The sequence below is a fragment of the Myiozetetes cayanensis genome, unplaced genomic scaffold (assembly GCF_022539395.1).
Source record: "Myiozetetes cayanensis isolate MyiCay16 unplaced genomic scaffold, myiCay2020 scf10, whole genome shotgun sequence".
Taxonomy (NCBI): Eukaryota; Metazoa; Chordata; class Aves; order Passeriformes; family Tyrannidae; genus Myiozetetes; species Myiozetetes cayanensis.
In genome coordinates this window covers 32,850,377-32,870,916 of record NW_026086605.1, presented here as the reverse complement: position 1 = coordinate 32,870,916, position 20,540 = coordinate 32,850,377, and the positions used below count along the sequence as shown (strand labels likewise).

The following is a 20,540-nucleotide window of genomic DNA, read 5'->3' as shown; positions in this document are numbered from 1 at the left end:
GGTCACATAGTGACCTGCACCTGATAGAAAGGAAGATGCTTGCTGGGCACCACTGTATCTGCAGACTCAGTGACTCAGATGAGTTGAATATTTCTGTTTCCTTAAAGACCTCACTGACAGGCTTTGGGTAGGGACTGTCAGGGTCCTGAGGGTGCCAGCAAGTGTTAATGGCCCTGACCAGCTTCAGCTGTGTCCTCCACCCCCCACACCCAGGGTGGAGTCCGTGGGCCCAGTAGCTCCATTTAAGCTCAGGTCTGGGCAAGTTATTTTTTCCTCTCTAAGCTCTGTTGTAAGTGTGCTTGTTTTGAGTCCTGGCTCTGGCCTTCATTGTTGTCTGGACCTGTTTGCTGGATGGACCTTAGGCTGGTTTTGAGCCTTTGCTCCTGTTCCTCACCTGCCTCTCTGGATGGACTCCAGACCTGCTTTGTGCCCTTGCTGTGACTGAGGTTGGGGCCTGTGCCCAGCACCCAGCTCTGCCTCTGCAGGACTGCGCCCTGTGGGTGAGGACACCACCTGTGCTGTGCTCCCCTCACCTCGGGACAGCACTCCTGTCTCTGGCTGAGAGGGAGAAAGCAAGCTCAAGATGCTGCACTGGCAAGGAACTGAGACTTGCTTGAGTGCTCCCAATCTGCAAGCCGCAGTTTTTGTGGAGGAAGAAGGGAAAAACAGAGCTCAGATTCCTGAGCCACGTGTAGGAAAGCTCTACTTCTGGTGGGTTTGGATATGGTTTGGGACCAACGAGCAGACAACTAGGTAGATATTACTTCAGATCACTAACTAGTGAAGAACAGAAACAAGTCTAAATTGGAAAAAAACCTTTGCAATGCCTACAGTCCAGAGGCATAACACCTGAGGGTAATTTGTACAACTGGCCCAAAACAGAGCTTGCTGTATATCAGTATTTTAAGAGCACTGGAAATAATCTTTTCAGCAACCACTGCTATGAGGGTAGCTTACCTAATTTCAGCCCTGAGAGTCTATTTGAATTGATAAATATTTAAAACATGTTTATGAAAACAACTATCTTCAACAACAAAAAAATCAGGATGAATTGATATTGATAAAGCTTCCAACCTGCTTAATTTTTTTTCCTACAAATTAGCAGCCCTGTTCTTAAGTATCTTGATTTTGATGTCTTCCCCTGTTGATCATCAGTCTGCCAGGGAATGCGTGAAGAGGTGTCAGACCTGAGTGTAACCTGGGCAACGTTAGAGTTGCTGATGACTTTTAAGAATGGGTCATAAAAGAGAAGTAACCCGAGAAATTCTGTAAGGGGCATAAACACCTCAAGGTAAAAGGATGAAGTGTCAGCAGGGAGAAAGGTAAGATTTGAAGGTGCAAATGAACTACTGCAGAAGTTAGAGAAGAAAACAGAGCTTGAGAGTGCTTTATACCAGCAAGTATTTAAAAAAACCCCACAAAGCTATGCACATAAAGCTGGCTGCTGAATTCCTTTATGTGTTAGTATATCCATACAAGATGTTCTGTTTAGCTTTGCAATGCAAGTTTCTTACTGTTTTCCTAAACAGTTTGCACTCATGGGGCAAACTTCCCTAAATTACAAGGGCTGACAAAGTAACTTCCTGAACTATCTTGCCTTTATCCCAAAGAAATAACAGCCCTTTTATGTGATTTTCCATTTTTTTCTACTCTGAGGTGAAATTCTGGAAACTAGATGACTTTCAGCTGTTAGTGCAGTCAACACTTTCCTGTGTGAAATCAGTAAATGAGTTTCCTACAGCTGGAGCTGTTAACACAGTCTGGTTGCTGTGGCAGGAGGAGGCTTTTCCTGAGCATAAACCCCAAGGAATATGAATTGGCCGAAGAAAACTGCATTAACAGTGACTATAAAACCTGCTTCAATAACTCACAGAACAGTTGCTTTCCCTTTAGAGACTTCTCAGGTATATTACAGAATGTGAAAAGGCTTGAGAGTTTTCTTCCATAAAGGACTCACTCCATATTTTCTGGAAGAATCTGCCTATCTTTGGAATGTGGGGGTTTTATATTATTGGGAAAAAAAGCATATTGTTACAGCCCCTTCCCAAATATATAGAAGATGTAGTGATCAAACAGAGCAAAGTAAAGTGTCCCTAATTCTGAAGCAAACTTAATTTCAAGGAATGTAATCTACTGAAGGAAGAAGTAAATGATTTCTTGGAGGCAATTGGGCACAAGCAGGAATTAAAAATATTCCACCAATTTCTTGGGAAATTGGTTCCTTTTACTTGTGAAAGCATTGAGATCTTGTTGATTGTTTTCTTCATGTTGAAAGACTGACTTTAAAAAAGGGATATTGGTATATGAAACACTTCAAACCCAGGTGAAGATGTATGGGGGAAAAATGTGAGAAACAGGTGAGTAACTGCAGAAAACTGAGAGAAAAGCTGCCAGCATTAACTTTCTCACCTGATGTCACCAGGCACCAGCATTCAGAGGGTGCATTTGCGTTTGTTGTTTTTCAAGAGTTGAAGACAAGCCTAAGTACCTCTTGGAAAGCCCTCTGCACTGTGCTCAACAGACACATTGCAGAAAACCTCAACAATTGCCACAAATGTTGATAGCTGCAGAGGTGATACTGGGTTTGACCTTTCTGATACTAAAAATGCTGCATTTTTTTCTTCAATTTCTACTTCCCTTTCTGATGCGTTTTGAAACTTGAATATGAGTAATCATAGTGATAATTTTTTTCATGAGTATGAGATCATAATTGTATACAAAAGAAACATGGATACTCTAGCATGAAGTAGCTATTTAGATGCTTAAAAAGTATATTTATATGTGTAAAAGTACATTTAAATAGAAAGAAATTCTTTACAGAGAGGGTAATCAGGCATTAAAATGGGCTGCCCAGGGAAGTGGTGGATTCTCCATCCCTGGAGGTTTTTAAGATGAGACTGGATGTGGCACTTATTGCCATAGTCTGGGAACCACGGTGGTATTGGATCAAGGGTTGGGCTTGATGATCTCAGAGGTCCTTTCTAACCCAGCTAATTCTATGATAAATGCTTTAAAATGTATAGCCTAATTAGAGCTATTAAGGTGTTGGTTAGAGGTCTAACCATAATATGCACTTTTGGCAGAGGACGTGGATGACCGTTGTCACCGAGCAGCAAGGGATGCCCTGGGGTACCACGCGCTGCGGAGCACACAAGGTGCGAGCTCGAGCGCCCGGCGGGTTAAGCCGGGCCTTGGCGGGGCGGGCGGGCCCATCCTCCGGCGTGACGCGATCGGCAGGCGCCGCGCTGTGCCCGGCGGCCGCGGCCGTGGCTCGGCGGGGCCGTGCCGAGCTCCGCCCCTGCGCCCTTGCGGCGCGGCCGGCGGGCGGCATCGAGCGCTGCGGAGCCGCCGCCGCCCGGGCCAGCCCGGGCCAGCCCTGCCCGGCCCATGGCGTCCCCGGCGGCCGCGCTGCCCCCGGCCCGCCGCGACTTCTACTGGCTGCGCTCCTTCATCGCCGGAGGTGGGTGCCCGGGGCCGCGGGCGGGCGCTCCGCTGTGCGGCTGGAGCTGCTGCCGGGAGCGGCACCGGCGAGCGGGCGGCTCGCGTGTCCCTTGCCCCGATGCAGCAACGCGGGCACTCGGCGCACGCCGGAGACTCGCACGTGTGTCAGAACCCCGGGCAGTCTCCACTTAAATGCTCTCAGAGCACAAACCCTCGTTGGGGCGCTCTGGGAGGGCGGGTTGTCCCTGTCCCCAAACTTGCGGCTGCTGTTGTGAAGATTAAGGTGAAGTGGCAAGGCAGCCTGGCAAACACAGCCCCGCATTAGTAACCTCTTACAGAAAAAACCTATTTATTCTTCCTCTAGGGTGTTGTCCCTGCCGTGTGGTTTGCCGGGGGTAGAAGGAGGTTGTGCTTGTTTAAAGTTTGCACATCACGCCGCGGTCGCTGTTGGATCTCGCTCTGTGAAGCAGCGCAGGGTACGCGGCAGACACGTGCCCACCCCTTGGGGAGAGCAGCAAGGGCTGTGTTCTGCTCAAGGGAAGGAGGGAATAGGGCAGAAAACTCTTGAGTAACTTTCAGAAAAGTTCCTTCTGCTGTGACCTCAGCAGCTGAGAGACACAGTGGCTTTTGTAAACAGGAAAAATAGCTTATGCGTTTCATTAGGCATTAGGGCTTTGTAACATCTAATAGAAGCTGTTTACTTGTCATTGGGGTTTTTTCCAGTTCCTAGCCGAGTTAAATACATTAGAAAAATGCCTTATTTAATTGCTGATCTAAAGAACATTTTGCATCCTGTCACTTTTCTGTTTCCCCTCTTGGAAAGGTGTTGCAGGATGTTGTGCCAAAACAACTACTGCACCACTGGATCGAGTAAAGATTTTGCTGCAGGCACATAACCACCATTACAAACATCTAGGTAAGATGGCTGCTGCGGGTCTCCTGTGTGGGTTTGAATGCACTGTGTATGCTTTGGGTGTGTTGATTTATTCGATGATAAGGCTTATAAAAAGGGTGCTCATCAGACAGAAGGTTGTATCTGTCTGGTCAGGCTCTGTGCCATGTTTCGTTAGTGTTTGAAAAGGAAAACAAAGCCCTGTGTAAGTTGTGGTATTGGTCGATGTGTTAGAGATGGAGATGTCAGAATAATCCTCAATAAGGCATGGAAGAGCTAGGCTTGATCTTCCCATACAGAAGCCAACAGGAGATTGGTAATCACAGCTTCAAAGCTTGGATCATTTCTGTAAAAACTGTGCTGCAGTGGCTGCCAGTTCCCAGGGGCTGTGGGGTCTGCTCAATGACAAGGCCCCTGGACAGTGGTGCGGGATGGAGGAGAGCAGCAGATTGTGCTGCTGTGAGGTGCAGGAGGTCTGTGTTGCATCATGGTGAGAGAACAGACTCACATGTTCAGAACTGTTCTCTGAGGGTTGTAACAGTGCTCTCTTGTGCAGAGTATTTGAGGCATTTATGTCATATGCTACTGAACTATGTAGTAACTTTTGCTCCAACATTTGTTAGATTTTTCAAGGATAAAAAATATTTTGAGTTGGCTAATTTTACATGTAATTAGACTGGAAATTTCAACTTAGACACCGAAGGTAATGTTTCTTAAAAGAAAATCTTGAAACAAAATTCAGTGGATATATGTTCACTTCACTGTGGCAAAAAGGGATACACAAGTAATGTGGCATTTTAGTAACAGACACGTAAGTATACACTCAAATCTGCAGTCTAAGAAGATTGTTTCACCTAAGAAGGGTGAAATAATTGGTTTGACTGAGATCTTAATTACTCATTTTCTATTTGCTTTGTACCATGCCATAACTGGCAAATAGAATTTAACATTCATCCCTGTTTAGGGTGTGATAAGATGATGATTATGTGAAATGTCTGACTTGAATGCATGTCCATATTACATCTTGGCAAAAGAGAGAATTATGTGGGTGAGGTACCTGTAAGTCCAGAGACACGATGGATCAGTTCATCAAAGTCCTCACTGCATGTTTTTACTGCCCTTGTTCTGTGGAGTTCATTGCACATGGATCTGGGAGCGTGTCCTGAGAAATAAAACAGTAACTCATCATTGCAACATAGAGAGAAGAAATTCTAGTCAAGCATAAGTGTGTTCGGAGGCATGTAATAAGCGTGACATCCTGAAAATACATTTACTATAAAATTATATGTAATATATTAATATACAATAATGTATTCATATTCTTAGGACCTCAGAAGCTAATTAATACTTATTTTATTTAAATGTCAAGTGAAAGTTCGCCAGCTACTCTTTTTTCTTGTGCTTGAAAACAGGATCAGCGTGTAAGCCTTTTTCATGTTCAGCTCTTATATTATTCAGTAGTTGCATATGAATGGAAACTTTTTGAGTGTCACAGCTTATTCCTAAAAAAAAAATTAGAAAGTCAATTTGATAGCAACTGTGCCTGACTAATATTTATAGTGAAAATATAGGTTTTGCCTGGACTTTGTGTGATCTTGCATTATTTCCCAACTATTAAAAGGGAATAGGATTGCTTCTTGTTGCAGGTCTGGGACGAGAAGTGTAAGGTGTTTAGCTTGTAGGTAATGAGTCTTCAGCTTGTTTTCTTCATTTCCTCAGTGATGGCATTTAGGCTGTAATTTAGCATGTACAACATCAGATTCTTTTCCCATGGTTTTAGACTGTAAGGTATTTATCTCTGTATTCAGAATTTCCTGAATTGCAGTCAGCTGGTTTGCTCCCCTCTGTTGCTGGAGGGGGCTGTGGGTGGGTAGTGGCACCTGCAGTGGGGCTGCTCACAGTCCAGGCAAGGCCTGGGCCCTGAGTGCACGAATTCAGAGGGAGTTCACTGAGTCTGGGAGGTGAGAAAGCTGATAAAACTTCACCTTCCACCTCTCCCTTGCAGCAGTGTTTGGGCAGTGAAAGTGGCTCTCCACTGTCCACAGTCACCGAGCAGTGCCGGGCAGCCTTAGCTTTCTGTGCATGCTTTCTGATTGTCAGTAGTGTTTGCCTGATTTTTGTTCCTTCCCCCCAGTGTTAAATCCCTCTTTCTGTATCGCTGGCAGGAGTGTTTTCCACGTTGTGTGCTGTCCCCAAAAAGGAAGGTTACCTTGGGCTGTACAAAGGAAACGGGGCAATGATGATTAGAATCTTTCCGTATGGCGCTATTCAGTTTATGGCCTTTGACCAGTATAAAAAGGTAGTTGAATTTAGTTTGTTTTGCTTGTCTTTTTTTTTTTCTTTCTGCCTACAGTGAATACAGACTCACTGAGTGATAACACTGAAACTTTTGTGTGTTATTAATTAGCTGCATGTCTCTTCTAAGGTTGCTTAATTTATCTGAATCTACCCATTGAAAGTGTCAGGGCAACAGTGAAACTTTTAAAAGATTCCCATTGCTTTTTGTGCTTTTTTTATACCTTTGTATTATTGAGAATAATGCTTTTTTTCTTAAAGAAAGCAAAAGATAATCTAAAGCCTGCTGCTATTTATTGCTGTAAGGTATCCCTTGGTGAATAAAGTAGGAATAAAACGTAAAATTAAACATCTTTATTTATATTTATGTGTGAGATTGAAGCTGTGATTCCCTTCCCAAGGAGCAAATTTTAGAAGACTGAGACAAAGAAGTAACTGTAATGGGTTTTGTAGGTTCTTGTTTTTGTGTTGTCACCATAAATGCTGTTGATCTGTGCATGTTTTATGTCATGTGGACTAAAAGACTGCATGCTGTGCTCTAAAATGAAATGATTTATGAATCTGCAAATTTCAAGAAACCAGTTGACATCATAGCAGTTCCCTTTACCTGTTAATTGACAGGGAATGTTCATGATGTTTTGCATGGACGTGTAAAAGAAAAAAAAAATTCTTAAAGGAGGAAGATATGAAATGATCTTTATAGCAGAAATTGCTTCTGAAGTAGTCTCAGTTATTTGGCAAAAGGTTGGAAACTAATTTCTAACTTCCTTCTGTCTGTAATGTAACTTAGGAAGTTCTTGCTCTGAGTTGTTTGTCCTCTTTTTCTCTTTTCCTTTTTTTCTTTTGTTTTGATTCAGTTTAAAAGTCTTTATAGGAGTGTTTCACGTGGTGTGCGTGGAAGAAAAATTGACTCTTCTCCCTTTTCAACTTTGCTCAGTGTCCTTTGCTCTCTACAAGGATAGTTTTCAGTTTGCCTTGTTTGACACACATTAATGATAACTAAATAAACAATTAATTGCGTTCCTGAAGTGAACGGTACAAATACTTTCAACTCATTGTTTTGTTTTGCCTTGTTAGTAGAATTTTAGCATGTTCATGTTTCTAATCAGAAATTGGAAACAGCAGCAGTGTTCAGAAGAGTCTTTTAGCAGTAATTAAGTGCTCTGGATTGAATTTGTAGCATTGTAAACTTCTTGGCAGCCTGCTACAGAGTTTGCATTAATGTGCTGATAAAGTCTGTGCCGTGTTCCCTGCACTTTCTCATGAGACTATTGTAAATGTTCCATATTTTGTAGGTAATAAAGAAACAACTTGGGATTTCGGGGCACGTGCATCGATTAATGGCTGGATCCATGGCAGGTATAGTTTTTGTACTTGGATTTCAGACGTGCCTTTTACTGAAAAGTTAATATTTATTTAGAGGATGATTCCACATGTAGTCAGGTCAAATTTGTATTTAGCAAAAATACTAGTAAATGGTTAATGGGACATAGTTGTCTACTTGACATCCATTTGTTGAAGAGTATTCTTTTAATATATTTTTGCAAGCAGGTTTTTATAATGTTTATTAGGGCTTTTAAAAAGTGAAAAACCCCAATGTCACCAAGATGAAATCCAAAGCTGCAGGTTTTGGTGGTATTGGCTCATCAGCCCCTCTGCCATTTCCTGGGGGTTGAATAGAAGCCCACGGAAACAGAGGGAACTGCAGTTCCTTCCATGGGTGTGTTCTTTGGATTTGCCAGCCATGTCTGTGCTTTTCCATGCCCAGTGCAGGATTGTCATGATGCTCTTTAGATCACGTGTGAACTTTAAAACCCCTGATTTATCAATTAGTGCAATAGCAGCAGAAAACCCCCTGTGCAAGCTACCAGTGTACAGTATGATTATATATTTGTTTTCCTCTTACTAGTCATTCAGGGAAAAGTAGCTAAGAAAAAAACAGGGGAAGGTAAGTGATAGTGGAACTGATTTTTAATTGAAGTGATTCTTCATGTGCTTTTACTTTGTTAAATGGGCTTAATACTGCCTGGTGACAGTCTTTAAGTATTTATGGGTATTCATCTTTAACTTCTTGTGTAATAAAAATACTGGGGTTTGTTAATACTACCTTTAGTTAAACTTTAGTTAAACTAGGAAGACCTTATGAAAGTATTCTGGCTTTTGTAGTATCAGAGGAAGAGGAAAGAGAATGAAATGGAACAATGAGAAGAGTCCTGAAAACTAGCAAAGCCCATTTGGCAAGATGTGTCCTAAAACTTGACTGGCTTTCTTTCTGAAAGAAGTGGGGAAAAAAAACCCCATAGATTTTTTTTTCTTCCTTTTTTTCTCCCCCCTGCCTTTAACTGTGTTAGAGAACACTTTGCAATTTACTTTTCCCCAAAAAAAACCTTATTATTAGGTTTGTCAGAGCCTAGGAACCTGATTTGTGAGGCACTATGCAAGCACTGAAAAATCAGCTTAACCCTGTCAGTGTTGGATGTGGTGGAATTCTTTGTGCAGATCAGTTAATAGCATCTGGCATTGTTTTAAGCACCTTACTGGTTAAATCTGGTTTGTGTGGTCAGAGAAACAGAAATAAATTAGCACACGGTACTGTGATCCAAGGAAATGCTTCATGTGGTGTGTTTAGGTCCAGGATGCTCAGCAGTGTGGGTTTGGGAACCCCAGAGCTGAGTAGGTGAGCTGGACTTTGGGATGCAGGGAAAGGAATACAGTCAAGTGTGTATGTAGTGTCACATGGCAGTGTCTTACTGTTTCCTAGGTGGCATTAACTGCTGCTTGTTGATAGGAGGGGAGGCTTTCTCTTGATTATGCCAAGAAGCTACAGAGGAGGAAGGAGGCACTGAGAAGAGCAGCGAGCTTGAAATCTGGAGCACAAGTTTTCTAGGTTTGCAAGCAAAAAAGGAGAGCCTTTTAAAAGCAAGTGATAGTATTTCTTGCTTTAACTCCTGTGGCCTCTTTTCTGGCTGCCTCCAGTAAAGGGTATTTTTCTGTTTCCTGCAAGTTTAAATGAGTAAAGGAGATGATGCAGCCCAGTGTTGGTGCAGAGGGACATTCCCAGTTCCATAGAACACAGTATTAAGCAGTTGGGAACAGATAACCGTGTTTCCCTCTCCTTTTTGTCCCCTCCCCAGCCTTTAGCCAGACACTTGTCTGCTTTCACTTCTCTGTACCACTGCTGCTTAAATCTTGCTTGTGTCAGTGTTTCCAAGGGAACCACTGGTCAACAGACCTGAATCGGCTTCAAAGTGGTGGGAAACATCTGAGTATCTCCTGTCACTGATAAACAGGATCAAAAGCTTATCCACAGGGAAAAACAAGGCAGTGAGGATGGGAGTAGTGGAGAGGGGAAAAAAGCAAAACCTATTGTAATGCATATATTTAAGGAGGCCAAGTTAAAGTTACTGTGGAAACTTTAACTCTGAATTTCCTGAGTCTTGTGTGATTCAAATTTCAGCTGTAACACCTCATTAACGGATAAATGGTGTATAACTTCTTCTGAGGAAAGACAGAACTGGGCAGAAGATAGAGAAATCCTAGAGGTTGGTGGGGTTTAGGAAACAAAATTATCAACTAACAACACAGATGAACAAGGAACATCAAATGAAACATCACAGGATGACTTTAGAAATCTAAATAGACACAGGATAATTTAATTTTTTTTTAATTTTCTAGTAGAAAAATCTGAATTAAAACACAGAAATGTGTATTTCCACCCCTGCACTTGATTAACTTCAAAATAACAAAGTCAAAAAAAGAATAGATGTTATCTAAAATAAACTCCAGTTCCATTAAGCTACTACAGGAAGTATGTTTTTGCTTTTAGCTTTTTACTTTCAGTAAAAGTGATTGGAAAATAGTACTGATCTAGTAGGATAATGGCTGTCTCCCTTTTAAATGGTATGTAATCAACAGTTCCTTCTTTGAGTCAGCATTTCAAAACAATCTGTGTGGTCTGTGTCTTCAGGTGCAGTTGGTAGAGAAGCAGAATTATGTATTGGAGATATAGACATATTAGGATGTGTAAATTAGGCATCCTTTAACCTGTCTGATAAATATTCTTTGTCATCAGCTCTTTCTCTGCATGTGTAGTTCCTGAAGCTTTGTTTTGTTCAGAAGATGCTTCCTGGATAAATTAATCTTTACACTAGCTAAGGAGCATATCTTCTGCAGCTCAAGGCTGTGACTCGTGCTTATCACGTTTTGAGCTGTAAACCTCTGGCAGTGCTTAATTTGATCTGCAGAGCTGCTGATAAAGTACAAAGAGCGTGGTGCAGAGATCATGGAAGCTTGTGTGCTGAATATGTGTAATGTATTTCACTTGTGTTTTTTCTTGCTCCAGATAGTTTTAAATTTTTATTTTAAAATGTCTGAGGATGGAGGAATAGCAGGCAAATTAGGAGATGGAGATAAATCCCTTTAGAGCTAATCTCACGGTTAACTCCCAGAGTCTGGGAAGCAAATCAAGGACAGTCTAATTCCTGTCGTGCTTCACTGTCACTAAGTCTGTAGTCTGTGTAACCCAGTGTCTTGTCCCCAAGAGCGGTCAAAGGTGCTTGAGGACAACATGGGAAGGGAAGAAGGGTCTTTCCCTGGCTTCCTGGGCTTCTGAGCCAGCAGTTGCAGTGGAAAAGTCTGCTGTTTTGAGGAAGTGGTTCAGTGAAGGAGGGAGAGCTACATTCCCGTTATGATTGTTTCGGATCAGACACTGGGAATTGCAAGATCCACCTCCTAATTGTTGAGATACTTCCAATTCTGTTGTGTTTAACCAACCATAGGAGAGATTTTTGGCTCAACTATCATTAACTGGAGTAGATTTTGCTTTTTCAAGGCAGGGAATCAGCCTTAAGATGCTGTGGTCTGACTTCTTATGAGTCTTACCATATAGGAAACTGAGAGCAGTAGTTTTGTAGACTCACCACAACGACTTCGTGTCCCAAAGCTGACTGCCATTCCTCCTGGAAAGGACAGTGTCTCTTGAGCCCCAAAGGAAACCTTGATCCCTTGCATTTACAGTGCCTCTCCCAGTTGCTTCAGAAAGCATACTTTTTGGCTGATGTTAGAAATCCCTTTTTTTTTTTTTTTTAGATTCTATGGCTAGAGGATTTTAAAAACCCTCTAAAAATAATAATAAAAAAAAGTTTCTATTTAAATCCCTACTACAGATGGTTTCTTTCAGCTGTATCTGATTTTTTTGCATTGTACTATTTTTGGACTGTGTTCACTAAGTGATGCATTCACCAAGCTCCTGGTTGGTCTGTTTGCTAGTCTTTGTTCAGACAGATTCCTGGAGAGATAGCAGTGCATGATTGGAAAGAGAAGGGGGCCAAAGTTGTCTGTTTTCTAAAGTAGGATGATTTTCCTGGAAACTCTTAAGCTCTGTAAAAGGGCTTTCCCCTCCCCTATTTTTACTTCTATTTAAAATGCTTGAATTCATCTCTTTTATGATATTTCTGGACATCTCAAGCAATCCATTAGGAAAAGGCTGTAGACTGAGGGATTGGATTTAATGTAGGTCAGTGGAAACAGTCCTAAAGTTTCTTCAGTGTTTTGCAGCTTCCAACTTCTGAACCCTATGAGTGAGACAACAGCAGAAATCAACTGCAGATGTCTGCTCTTTGTTCAGAGGAATTGTCCAAAATGTCCAAAAGAGATGTTTTTGTCTTCTGAAATAAATTACTTGTGGGATACTCCAGAAAGCCACAAACTTTGCTCTCAATTGACAGTTGACCAGTGTCAGATTTTTTGATAGCTCACTTAGGGTGTTTGGTTTTTTTCTCCCCATCTCATCCTGATATTTTCTGTCAGATCATTCAATTTGCTAGAGTTGTGTTTTATTGTGGGTTTTGTTTGGTTGTTTTTTTTTAGTTTGGGTTTTGGTGGTTTTTTTTGGGGGGGGGGTGGTGGTTTTTTTTTTTTCTCCAAACATAAAAGTTATGAAGAGCTTGTTTGCAAGAGTTTTGTTGTGGTGGGGCTCGTTAGCCCTTAAAGGCAACCCATCTACGTCCTAAGGACCTCGCTGCCACCGTCCAAGCTCGCTTGGCCCCGGCAGATGAACCTTAGGATTAAAGGGTGGGCTCAGTTCCGCGCACACTGTGTCTCACCTAAAAAATCCAATGCGCAGGCTGGAAGGTGGAAAGACCTTCCCCGGATCTTTGCTCGGAAGACTGGCCATTATTATTATTGTTGTGCTTGGGTTTTGTTTGTTTGTTTTTAATTCCTCCTGTTATGGTTTTCTCTTGACCTTGTGGAAAGTAGGGGAAGTGGTACACCTACAGAAAGAGATATCAGTGAGCGACTATTACAGCTTAAGAGGAAGTGGCAGTTTCCTGCCTGCATAAAAAGTGGGCTTATCTTCTGGAGAACCAATTTTTAAAAGTTGTGTTTAGCTAAATCAGAGGAGTTGCTGGGAAACAGTATCAGTTACAAAGGTTTTCACTTTCTTTTTCTCCTTTTCCTAATTTTGGGGGGTTTGTTTCTTTTTTTTTTTGGTGACTGTAGTGTACCAGCAGAGAATGGCCTCTGTTTTCAGTTGACAGTTCTAACTATTCCCTCCAAAGAATTTGTCAGCCAGTGAGTGTTTTACCTCAAAAAGCAGCAGTTGGAAAGAATTTGTTATCCATGTAACTGTTAGAACTGATGTTTCCCATACTGGAGTTGTGTTTCCAAAATAACAAGTTGGTCAGCATCTAAGCAGTTTTGAAACAGTCCAAAAGTTGATGAATCCTAAGATTTGATTTTTTTTGGCATCTTAAGTCCAGAAATAACTTTTCTGGTCAGTTTTAAACGAGAAGTGCTGGTGTAACATGAACTATTACAATGCAGTGGTGCAGCACAGTTAAGTATTCCTCATCAGTATGATCCTGGCTCTATTTCAAATGTCACTAGAATATATTTACTATGCCATTAGAATATTTTTAGTATTTTCAGATGCAGCAGATAGATACATGTATCTATGTCCACTAATCCCACCAAATTCTGACATAATCTTTCTGAAATTAAACATGTAAATTTGGTGGTTTGATTTTTTTTTTTTAAATGAATTTTGATATTTAGGATTAGGTTTCATGCTTGCAATCCAGTAAAGCTGATGCACTTGACTAACCTGACTCTTAGGAGCTTTGGACATCAATAAGATTGCTCAGGTGAATACAGTCAGGCCCATAAATCTTGGGAAAATCCAGGCCTAGGTGTGCTGCTTCAGTGAACACCAAGTTCAGACATAAATGCTTTGTGTGTTACTGAAGTGAGTGTTCCTGTTTGTTGATTTGAAGTGACGTTAAGTGTTTCTTTAGCAAAATATTTTGTATATGCTATTATATTCACTGCCACGAAAGGAAATTCTAATTTTCAAAATAATCCTAGACTCAGATAAGGTGTAGGTGAGTTTTGTTTGCTTGTTTTGTTTTTGTTTTTAATAAAGGTATTACAGCAGTGATTTGTACTTACCCTCTTGATATGGTTAGAGTTCGTCTGGCGTTTCAAGTCAAAGGGGAACACAGGTACATGGGAATTATCCATGCATTCAAGATGATTTACACAAAGGTATTTTTTCTTTTAATCTTCAGTCCTGTCAAAGCAAAATATGCTCTTTTAAAGAATGTTGCATTGCATTGAAAATAGTGGCTTGGTGGCAAATTACATGACTTCATCATGTGCAATTTAGCTTTTTTAATGTAAAAAGTTCTCTGGATGCTTCCTGCTACTTAGGCTGCTAAGCTGGAACTAAGGCTCATGGAAGTGGGAGGTCAAAAACAGCAGGGAAATTGCTTTTCAGGAACGAGTGGTAACGATCCCAAAAGATCTGGGGAGGAGGGCTGAGCATAATGCATAACTGTCTCCAGTTATGATGAGGATGTAGATTTTCCTCCCTCATTTTCACTTGTGCACGTCCTGTAAAGCCAGGCCCCCTCAGGTTCTCAGGCCCAAGGAGCAGACCCTGCCGTTTGCTCCCTGGTGGTCGATGGTGCCAGTCAGGCTGCCAGGGGAACCTCTATCAAGTCATGTATCTTGCTCAGACCTTTGCTGTATTTCTTGCCACCAATGTTGTGTTTTTCTTTCAAAGGAAGGTGGTTTTAGAGGGTTCTACAGAGGGCTGATGCCAACTGTTGTAGGAATGGCACCGTATGCGGGTAAGTTAAAACCAGGCCGTGGCTGTCCTCCAGCAGTTGTGTGCACTACTGAATTTACAGGATATATTTGCACACCTACTTAATCAGCTACTGTCCAAATCACCTTCAGTGAAGCTCCTTAAAGAGCATCTTCCAGAGTCAAAGCCTTGCTTTTCGGAAATGAGGAGCTGAGAGGGAGGGGTACGAGTGGTTCTCTCGTGCTTCCCAGTTTTCCCACAGGAAGGCCTGAAGCTGTTTCTCCCGAACAGGTAGATCGGGAGCGCAGCGCTCTGTGAGTGGAGCCCGAGAGCCTCAGCATGGGCTCCATCTGCTGGCGGCTTCCCTGTAAATCCTCACACGAGCTAAAGCGGCGGGTGACGTGGAACCGAGGAGCAGACCCGCCCAGCTAAACCAGATTTAAAAGATGTGACATGCTCTTTAGTTAAAGAGGTTTTAGGATTATTCTTGACAGCGATGCAGTAATTTAAAGCTCGCGGTCTCGCTTATTTGAAGCGTTCTTTTAGCATTATGTACAAACAAATTCATTTGAACAGGAATTACTGTAGAAGTTCAAAATACCATTTGTCTATTTCTTTCTGCTTAAGAAAAAACTTCTAAAAGAACTGGAAAATACTTTCATTTTGTAAGAGCAGCTTTTTGTTTATGATGATAATGATGATGCATCAACAAATAGTTTGCTTTTTTATGAAAGTACATAAAATTAAATTTCCTTTTAGGTTTCTCATTTTTTACCTTTGGTACCTTAAAGAGCATTGGACTTGCTCAAGCACCTAACTTGCTTGGACGGCCTTCATTAGATAACCCCGATGTCTTAGTTTTGAAAACACATGTAAATCTGCTGTGTGGTGGCATAGCTGGAGCAATAGCTCAGACGATATCGTAAGTTTGGGTACCGGGTTGGTTTTCCTCTCTTCGTTCTAAAAAGACTTTTATATGAGAATACAATTTTATCTAAGTCTAGTTATTAGTAAGGCTTTTAAATCAGCTTAATCGAACACTGAAAGTCAATTATTTCCTATTGTTTCATTTACTAAATATCTGTTTAATCTTCAGGGTCTTTACAGATATATGCTATGAGTCAATTAAACAAATTCAGGCAAATCTCCTGAAATCCATTGGAATCTGGTTTGGTAACAATCTTGTTTCGTAGCTTGTTTGGTAAGCTAAGAAATTTTGACCCTGAACATAATTTGCAGAATTTTATTATTCCAATTTACTTTCAAATCCATGTAACCTGTGAAGCCATAGGATTAAAAAAAAAAAAAAAAAGAAAAAACAAGTCTTAGATATTGTATTTGGCTTTTTTTTTTTTTACTTTGCTTGCTTTCTCCTTTCTCATGCTGTTCTTATTGTATTTTAATTTTCCCATAAAATAATGTAATGGACTTGTATGGCATCAATTTTTCACTAAGTCACTGCATTGCAAATCTAATTTTTTATTAATCCTTAAACTGTTAATTTTATTTTTGATGCAGGTATCTTCTCCCTCCAGCATTTTACACACTATTTTATATTCTCATCTGATCTTCATGTATCTTCATTACTAGTGCCAAATATTAAGGGCTCTGTTTTGCTGGTTTTGCTTGTGTAGGGGAAGTCTCCCTTTTTGGAGATCTTTCAGCTGTGTTGAGAATGTGAGCTGGATTCTTGACTTACTGAAAAGGGAGCTTGGAGGTTGCACGTGGATTTCTTTGTGTTCTTGTCTAAATATTCAAAGAGCCCTCACCCCTGTGGTTGATCTGCTGTTTAAACGTGTTCCCTGCAGGTATCCCCTGGATGTAACTCGGAGGCGAATGCAGTTGGGAGCGGTTCTCCCAGACTCTGAAAAGTGCCTGTGAGTATTGTCTTTTGATCTGTAGTAACTGAAGTCTTGGATGTCTGAGCAAAGTTCAGTTCTTAATTTTAAAGTTTAAAAATAAAAGGACAAAAAACCCCCACCCCCGGACTACTGTGTTGTTGATTTCTTCATTCTTTTAATGAGGAAGTTTCCACACAGACAAAAGCTGCCATTGTCAATCTGGGGTTAAAAAATATATGAAACCACAATGGCACCTTGTTAGTAATACTGTGTTTGTATTAGTAACATATTTTCTTTTTATTTTAATGCAACTTGTGAAATCCTTAATATCAGCAAGATGCCTAAAAGAGAGACCAGATGCTTCTACTGAAATAGAATTGTTTCAAAGTGTAGAATCTGTTCCATGAGATAATTTTCCATTATACAGTTTTATATGACCTTTCTTGCACTTATGGTAATGCCCCATATGAAGCTGAGGTTCCTCCAGTAAAAGCAGAAGTACCATAGTAACCTTAAAATTATAATAGTATTAAATCAGCTCTCATCTTGGAAAAACTTCCTGAATTTCAAATTGCCTCAACCAAACTAATTCTGGGACAGTTTTCTCTTGCTTAGTTTCAGTCTTGTGGAATTGTATAAGTGTGAATCCAGTGTGATGCAGTGTGAACCTCTTACCTGGGGAGCTGGACCTTACTAACAGCAGCCTGAGTGACCTTTCACAAGCTCCATGCTGCTTAACTGTGAAGGTGGCTGTTCTGTTTTCCTTATCAGCCTTTACTTTTTTTTCCTTGGCTATTTTCCACTCCTGATACTTTAAAAATAAAAATGTTTTCATTGTTCTTGGGGGTTTACTTTCTGCATTTTTGGTGTCTACTTGCTCAGTTTCAGTACAAGTCTGTGAGGAAAATTTCTTTCTGCATATACACTGCAATTTCTGCTTTTAACAAGGTCAAATATATTCTGAAATTCTAGCTTTTTCTTTTTGAGAGGAAATAGTAGGTCTTCATTGTGGTGGCAGAAGCTACACTGGCAGGATGCAGAGTACAGAACTAAATGTGAATGTTACATGCAGAGCTTTAGAAGGATGGGCAGTGCAAGTGAGTGCTCTGAGAGGATGGAATACAAAGTTTGATGCAAGAAGAGGCTGCTACATTGACCACGTGATGTTTCTGTTGCTCTGTATTACATCTGTAAAAGGAATTGATGCTTCTCAAGTCCTTCCTGCCAGTTAGGCAACAGAACATGTGTAGCCATTCTGTTGGAAAATGTCTTGTAGGGCAGGTCTTTTCAGCCTTACACTTGTTTAGATGGGACTGCTCTGTTCTTTCTGATTCCCAGCCCTGGTGCCCAAATTTATTGCTGAAGCTCAGGCTGTCTGAGTCCTATGATGATGGTAATACTTTGCTATATGGAGTCCCATGGGGTTTTCTCCATAGATCTCATAAGAACCAAGTAAAAATAGTGTCTTGTGTTTAAAGAAAGTGATTTTGACTATTGAGTATGTGTATCTAATAATGATTTGAGTTCTTCTTTCTCCAGTACAATGGTGCAGACACTGAAGTATGTGTATCAACAACATGGAATACGAAGAGGACTGTACCGTGGTTTATCTCTAAACTACATTCGTTGTATTCCTTCCCAGGCCGTGGCTTTTACTACATACGAACTTATGAAACAATTCTTGCACCTCAACTGATTCTTTTCTTTAGAAGACTTTTCTGTAAAACTACACCATCAATCCTCAGATTATATCGATGAGTAAATTACTTGAAGTTTAAAAAAAGCTCTCTGTTACTGTGGACCTGCTCTTGTCTGATATCTTTATTTGCCAAAATGCGTTTGATTTCCTGGAGTCGAACCAGGTGACAGATCACAATAAACATTAGTTAACTCTAAACACCTTTTTGACACTTGATCTTCTAGGCTTCATTAGATTCATGTTAAGGACAGTTGGAAAATTACACCCACATTTTATATAGATTCCAAGCAGTTAGCTTTATCACCGTTCCAGGACTTATGCTGCTTTTTAAGCTGGTAATTAAGCATCTGTTGTTCTTCAAAAATGAAATGGAATAAAGTGATTTGAACATAATGCAATGATTTTGGTATTCAGACACTTGCCAGGTCTGTGGAAGCTGAACTCAGCAGACCCACAATTGAAGCCTCTTTTCCTTCTTTTCCTGTACAAATTTTCTGTATGCAAGAACAATGCCTGTGTCTTGAGATTGGTACATAGGAAAGTCTCTTCAGCCAATTCAACCAATACAAGATGTATTTAGCAGTGTTAGAAACCTTGCAATTTGGAAACCAGTTTCCTGGCATACATTCTATTCTGAAAAATGCTGTATCTACACAAGTAAATGCAGGGGCGACTTCCAGAGTGACAAGTGCTCGAAAAGATGTCCCTAAGGTAGGAAGGAGGGGCCTGATTTTCCAAGGCTTTTCTGTACCTTTTCTGTGGAGCTGAATGTTCTTGGTTTGTTGAAGGCCGAGTATGTCACTGTACTTTGCAGGACTAGCTGGTGTAAACAGGTTTTTCCCTGCCTGCAGCCAGGGTGACAGACAGGACTTGCTGCATTGACTTGCTTGGCCATATGGACCATATCCAACAGAAAGGACAGTTAAGATTGTACTGGATCCTGTAGGGGTGTGTGTGTACTGTTTCTGAAGTATGGTATGCAATAGACTATGACATCTTTTCCTCCTCCTGCAATTCCTTTTGCAGAAGGAATTATTTTATACGTGATCTGCATTGGTACTTTTGATTTTATTCACTTGATTCAGGCAACTGTAAAGCATTTACTGTCTGTAAGTTATTTATTTATTGTAAATATTTTAGCAGTGTCTTTTAAGATTTGGCAATGGCTACGTTAGGTGGTGGATGGTAAGATTGTTAAATTTATCACAATTAAGCAAATAGAAACTGGAATTTGAGTTACATATTCAATACCAACTTCTGTTGCTCAGTTTTTTTCCTCCAGTTTCTTAAAAGTATGTATTTCTTTGATATTTACGTTGTAGCTATGGACAGAGAAGGAGATGTATCTGAATTTATTTTATTAAAATTTTTGAACTAATGTCTTTGTGTGATTTGTATGTGTTGCAGCCAGAAGGAATCCATGCCTCTGGAATTATCTGTATGTTTGCCCTTGCAGATAAATATGCATAACATGGTCCTTCTTAATTAAGAGACAACAAATAAGATTTTTTATCTGATCTTTAGTTTTACCTAAAGGAAAACTAACCAATATCACAGTAAATTTTTACCTTTTAAAGTTCTTGCAGTAAGATAAATCCACTGTACTGGGGGAAAAAAGTGCCTTTTAATCTGTATTGTTTTACTGTTTGAGCAAATGAGCATCTTCTCGGATGCCCATTCTTTGTCATGTTAATACTGTTAAGGATGATCAGACTTTTACATCTTAATTTCACTAAAAGGGATATATTTGAGGAGTGTGTGGTAAGTTAAGCAGTTCTTAGGTGGAATAAAGCAGAATCCAATATATTCGCACTTGAGAGGAAAAGAACAAAAAAAAGTGTCCCCTAATCGAGTTGGATATTGACTGTGAAAAACAGACCAAGTGGATGGAACTGTGCTGCATTTTCAGGATTAGTTTTTCAAAATAAAATTGGAAAGTGTATGAATAACTTTAAATTTTGAAGGTTTAATATTAATTCCTGAATTTACACAGTTACACTTGGAAAGTGCTGATGTATCTTAAAGTTGTAAGCATTTTTCTCAACCTCTGATGTCAGCAAGAATTAAAAGAGCCATAGTCTGAACACTTCTGTGCAACTTTTGGTGCTAAAGTAACATAATGTTTTTTCAGACTCTTGGTAGAGATTCACCAGACAGCTTTAATTTTAGGTAACTTCAAAAAGATATTTAAAGTGTGTTTTGTGCTTTACGAACATATTCTAAGATATTTATTTTCTATTGTGTGAAAGATGTAGAGGCAACATGAGAGATTACAGAACACAT

The 20,540-nt window shown here is 40.4% G+C and overlaps 1 protein-coding gene across 3 annotated transcripts; it reads left to right on the top strand.

Moving 5' to 3' along the window:
* Positions 1-3,316: 3,316 nt before the first annotated feature.
* SLC25A16 (solute carrier family 25 member 16) lies at positions 3,317-19,635 on the top strand. Of its 3 annotated transcripts, XM_050339840.1 has the most exons (9): positions 3,317-3,460; positions 4,265-4,357; positions 6,499-6,632; positions 7,924-7,987; positions 14,052-14,173; positions 14,694-14,760; positions 15,477-15,639; positions 16,526-16,594; positions 18,098-19,635. In XM_050339840.1, exons 1-9 carry the CDS (start codon positions 3,388-3,390, stop codon positions 18,252-18,254), a joined length of 942 nt encoding a protein of 313 aa, XP_050195797.1. In that variant the 5' UTR covers positions 3,317-3,387; the 3' UTR covers positions 18,255-19,635. The 3 variants fall into 3 exon arrangements, with proteins under 3 accessions (XP_050195797.1, XP_050195806.1, XP_050195815.1); XM_050339849.1 differs by lacking the exon at positions 6,499-6,632 and having other exon boundaries at positions 14,095-14,173; XM_050339858.1 differs by lacking the exons at positions 3,317-3,460; positions 6,499-6,632 and having other exon boundaries at positions 4,294-4,357.
* Positions 19,636-20,540: the final 905 nt, after the last annotated feature.

Excerpts from the sequence above, each read along its gene's own strand:
- SLC25A16 (XM_050339840.1), top strand. The coding sequence starts at position 3,388 with ATGGCGTCCCCGGCGGCCGCGCTGCCCCCGGCCCGCCGCGACTTCTAC. Across the intron at positions 6,633-7,923 it reads CCTTTGACCAGTATAAAAAG|GTAATAAAGAAACAACTTGG; the intron begins GTAGTTGAATTT and ends CATATTTTGTAG. Across the intron at positions 15,640-16,525 it reads GCAATAGCTCAGACGATATC|GTATCCCCTGGATGTAACTC; the intron begins GTAAGTTTGGGT and ends TGTTCCCTGCAG.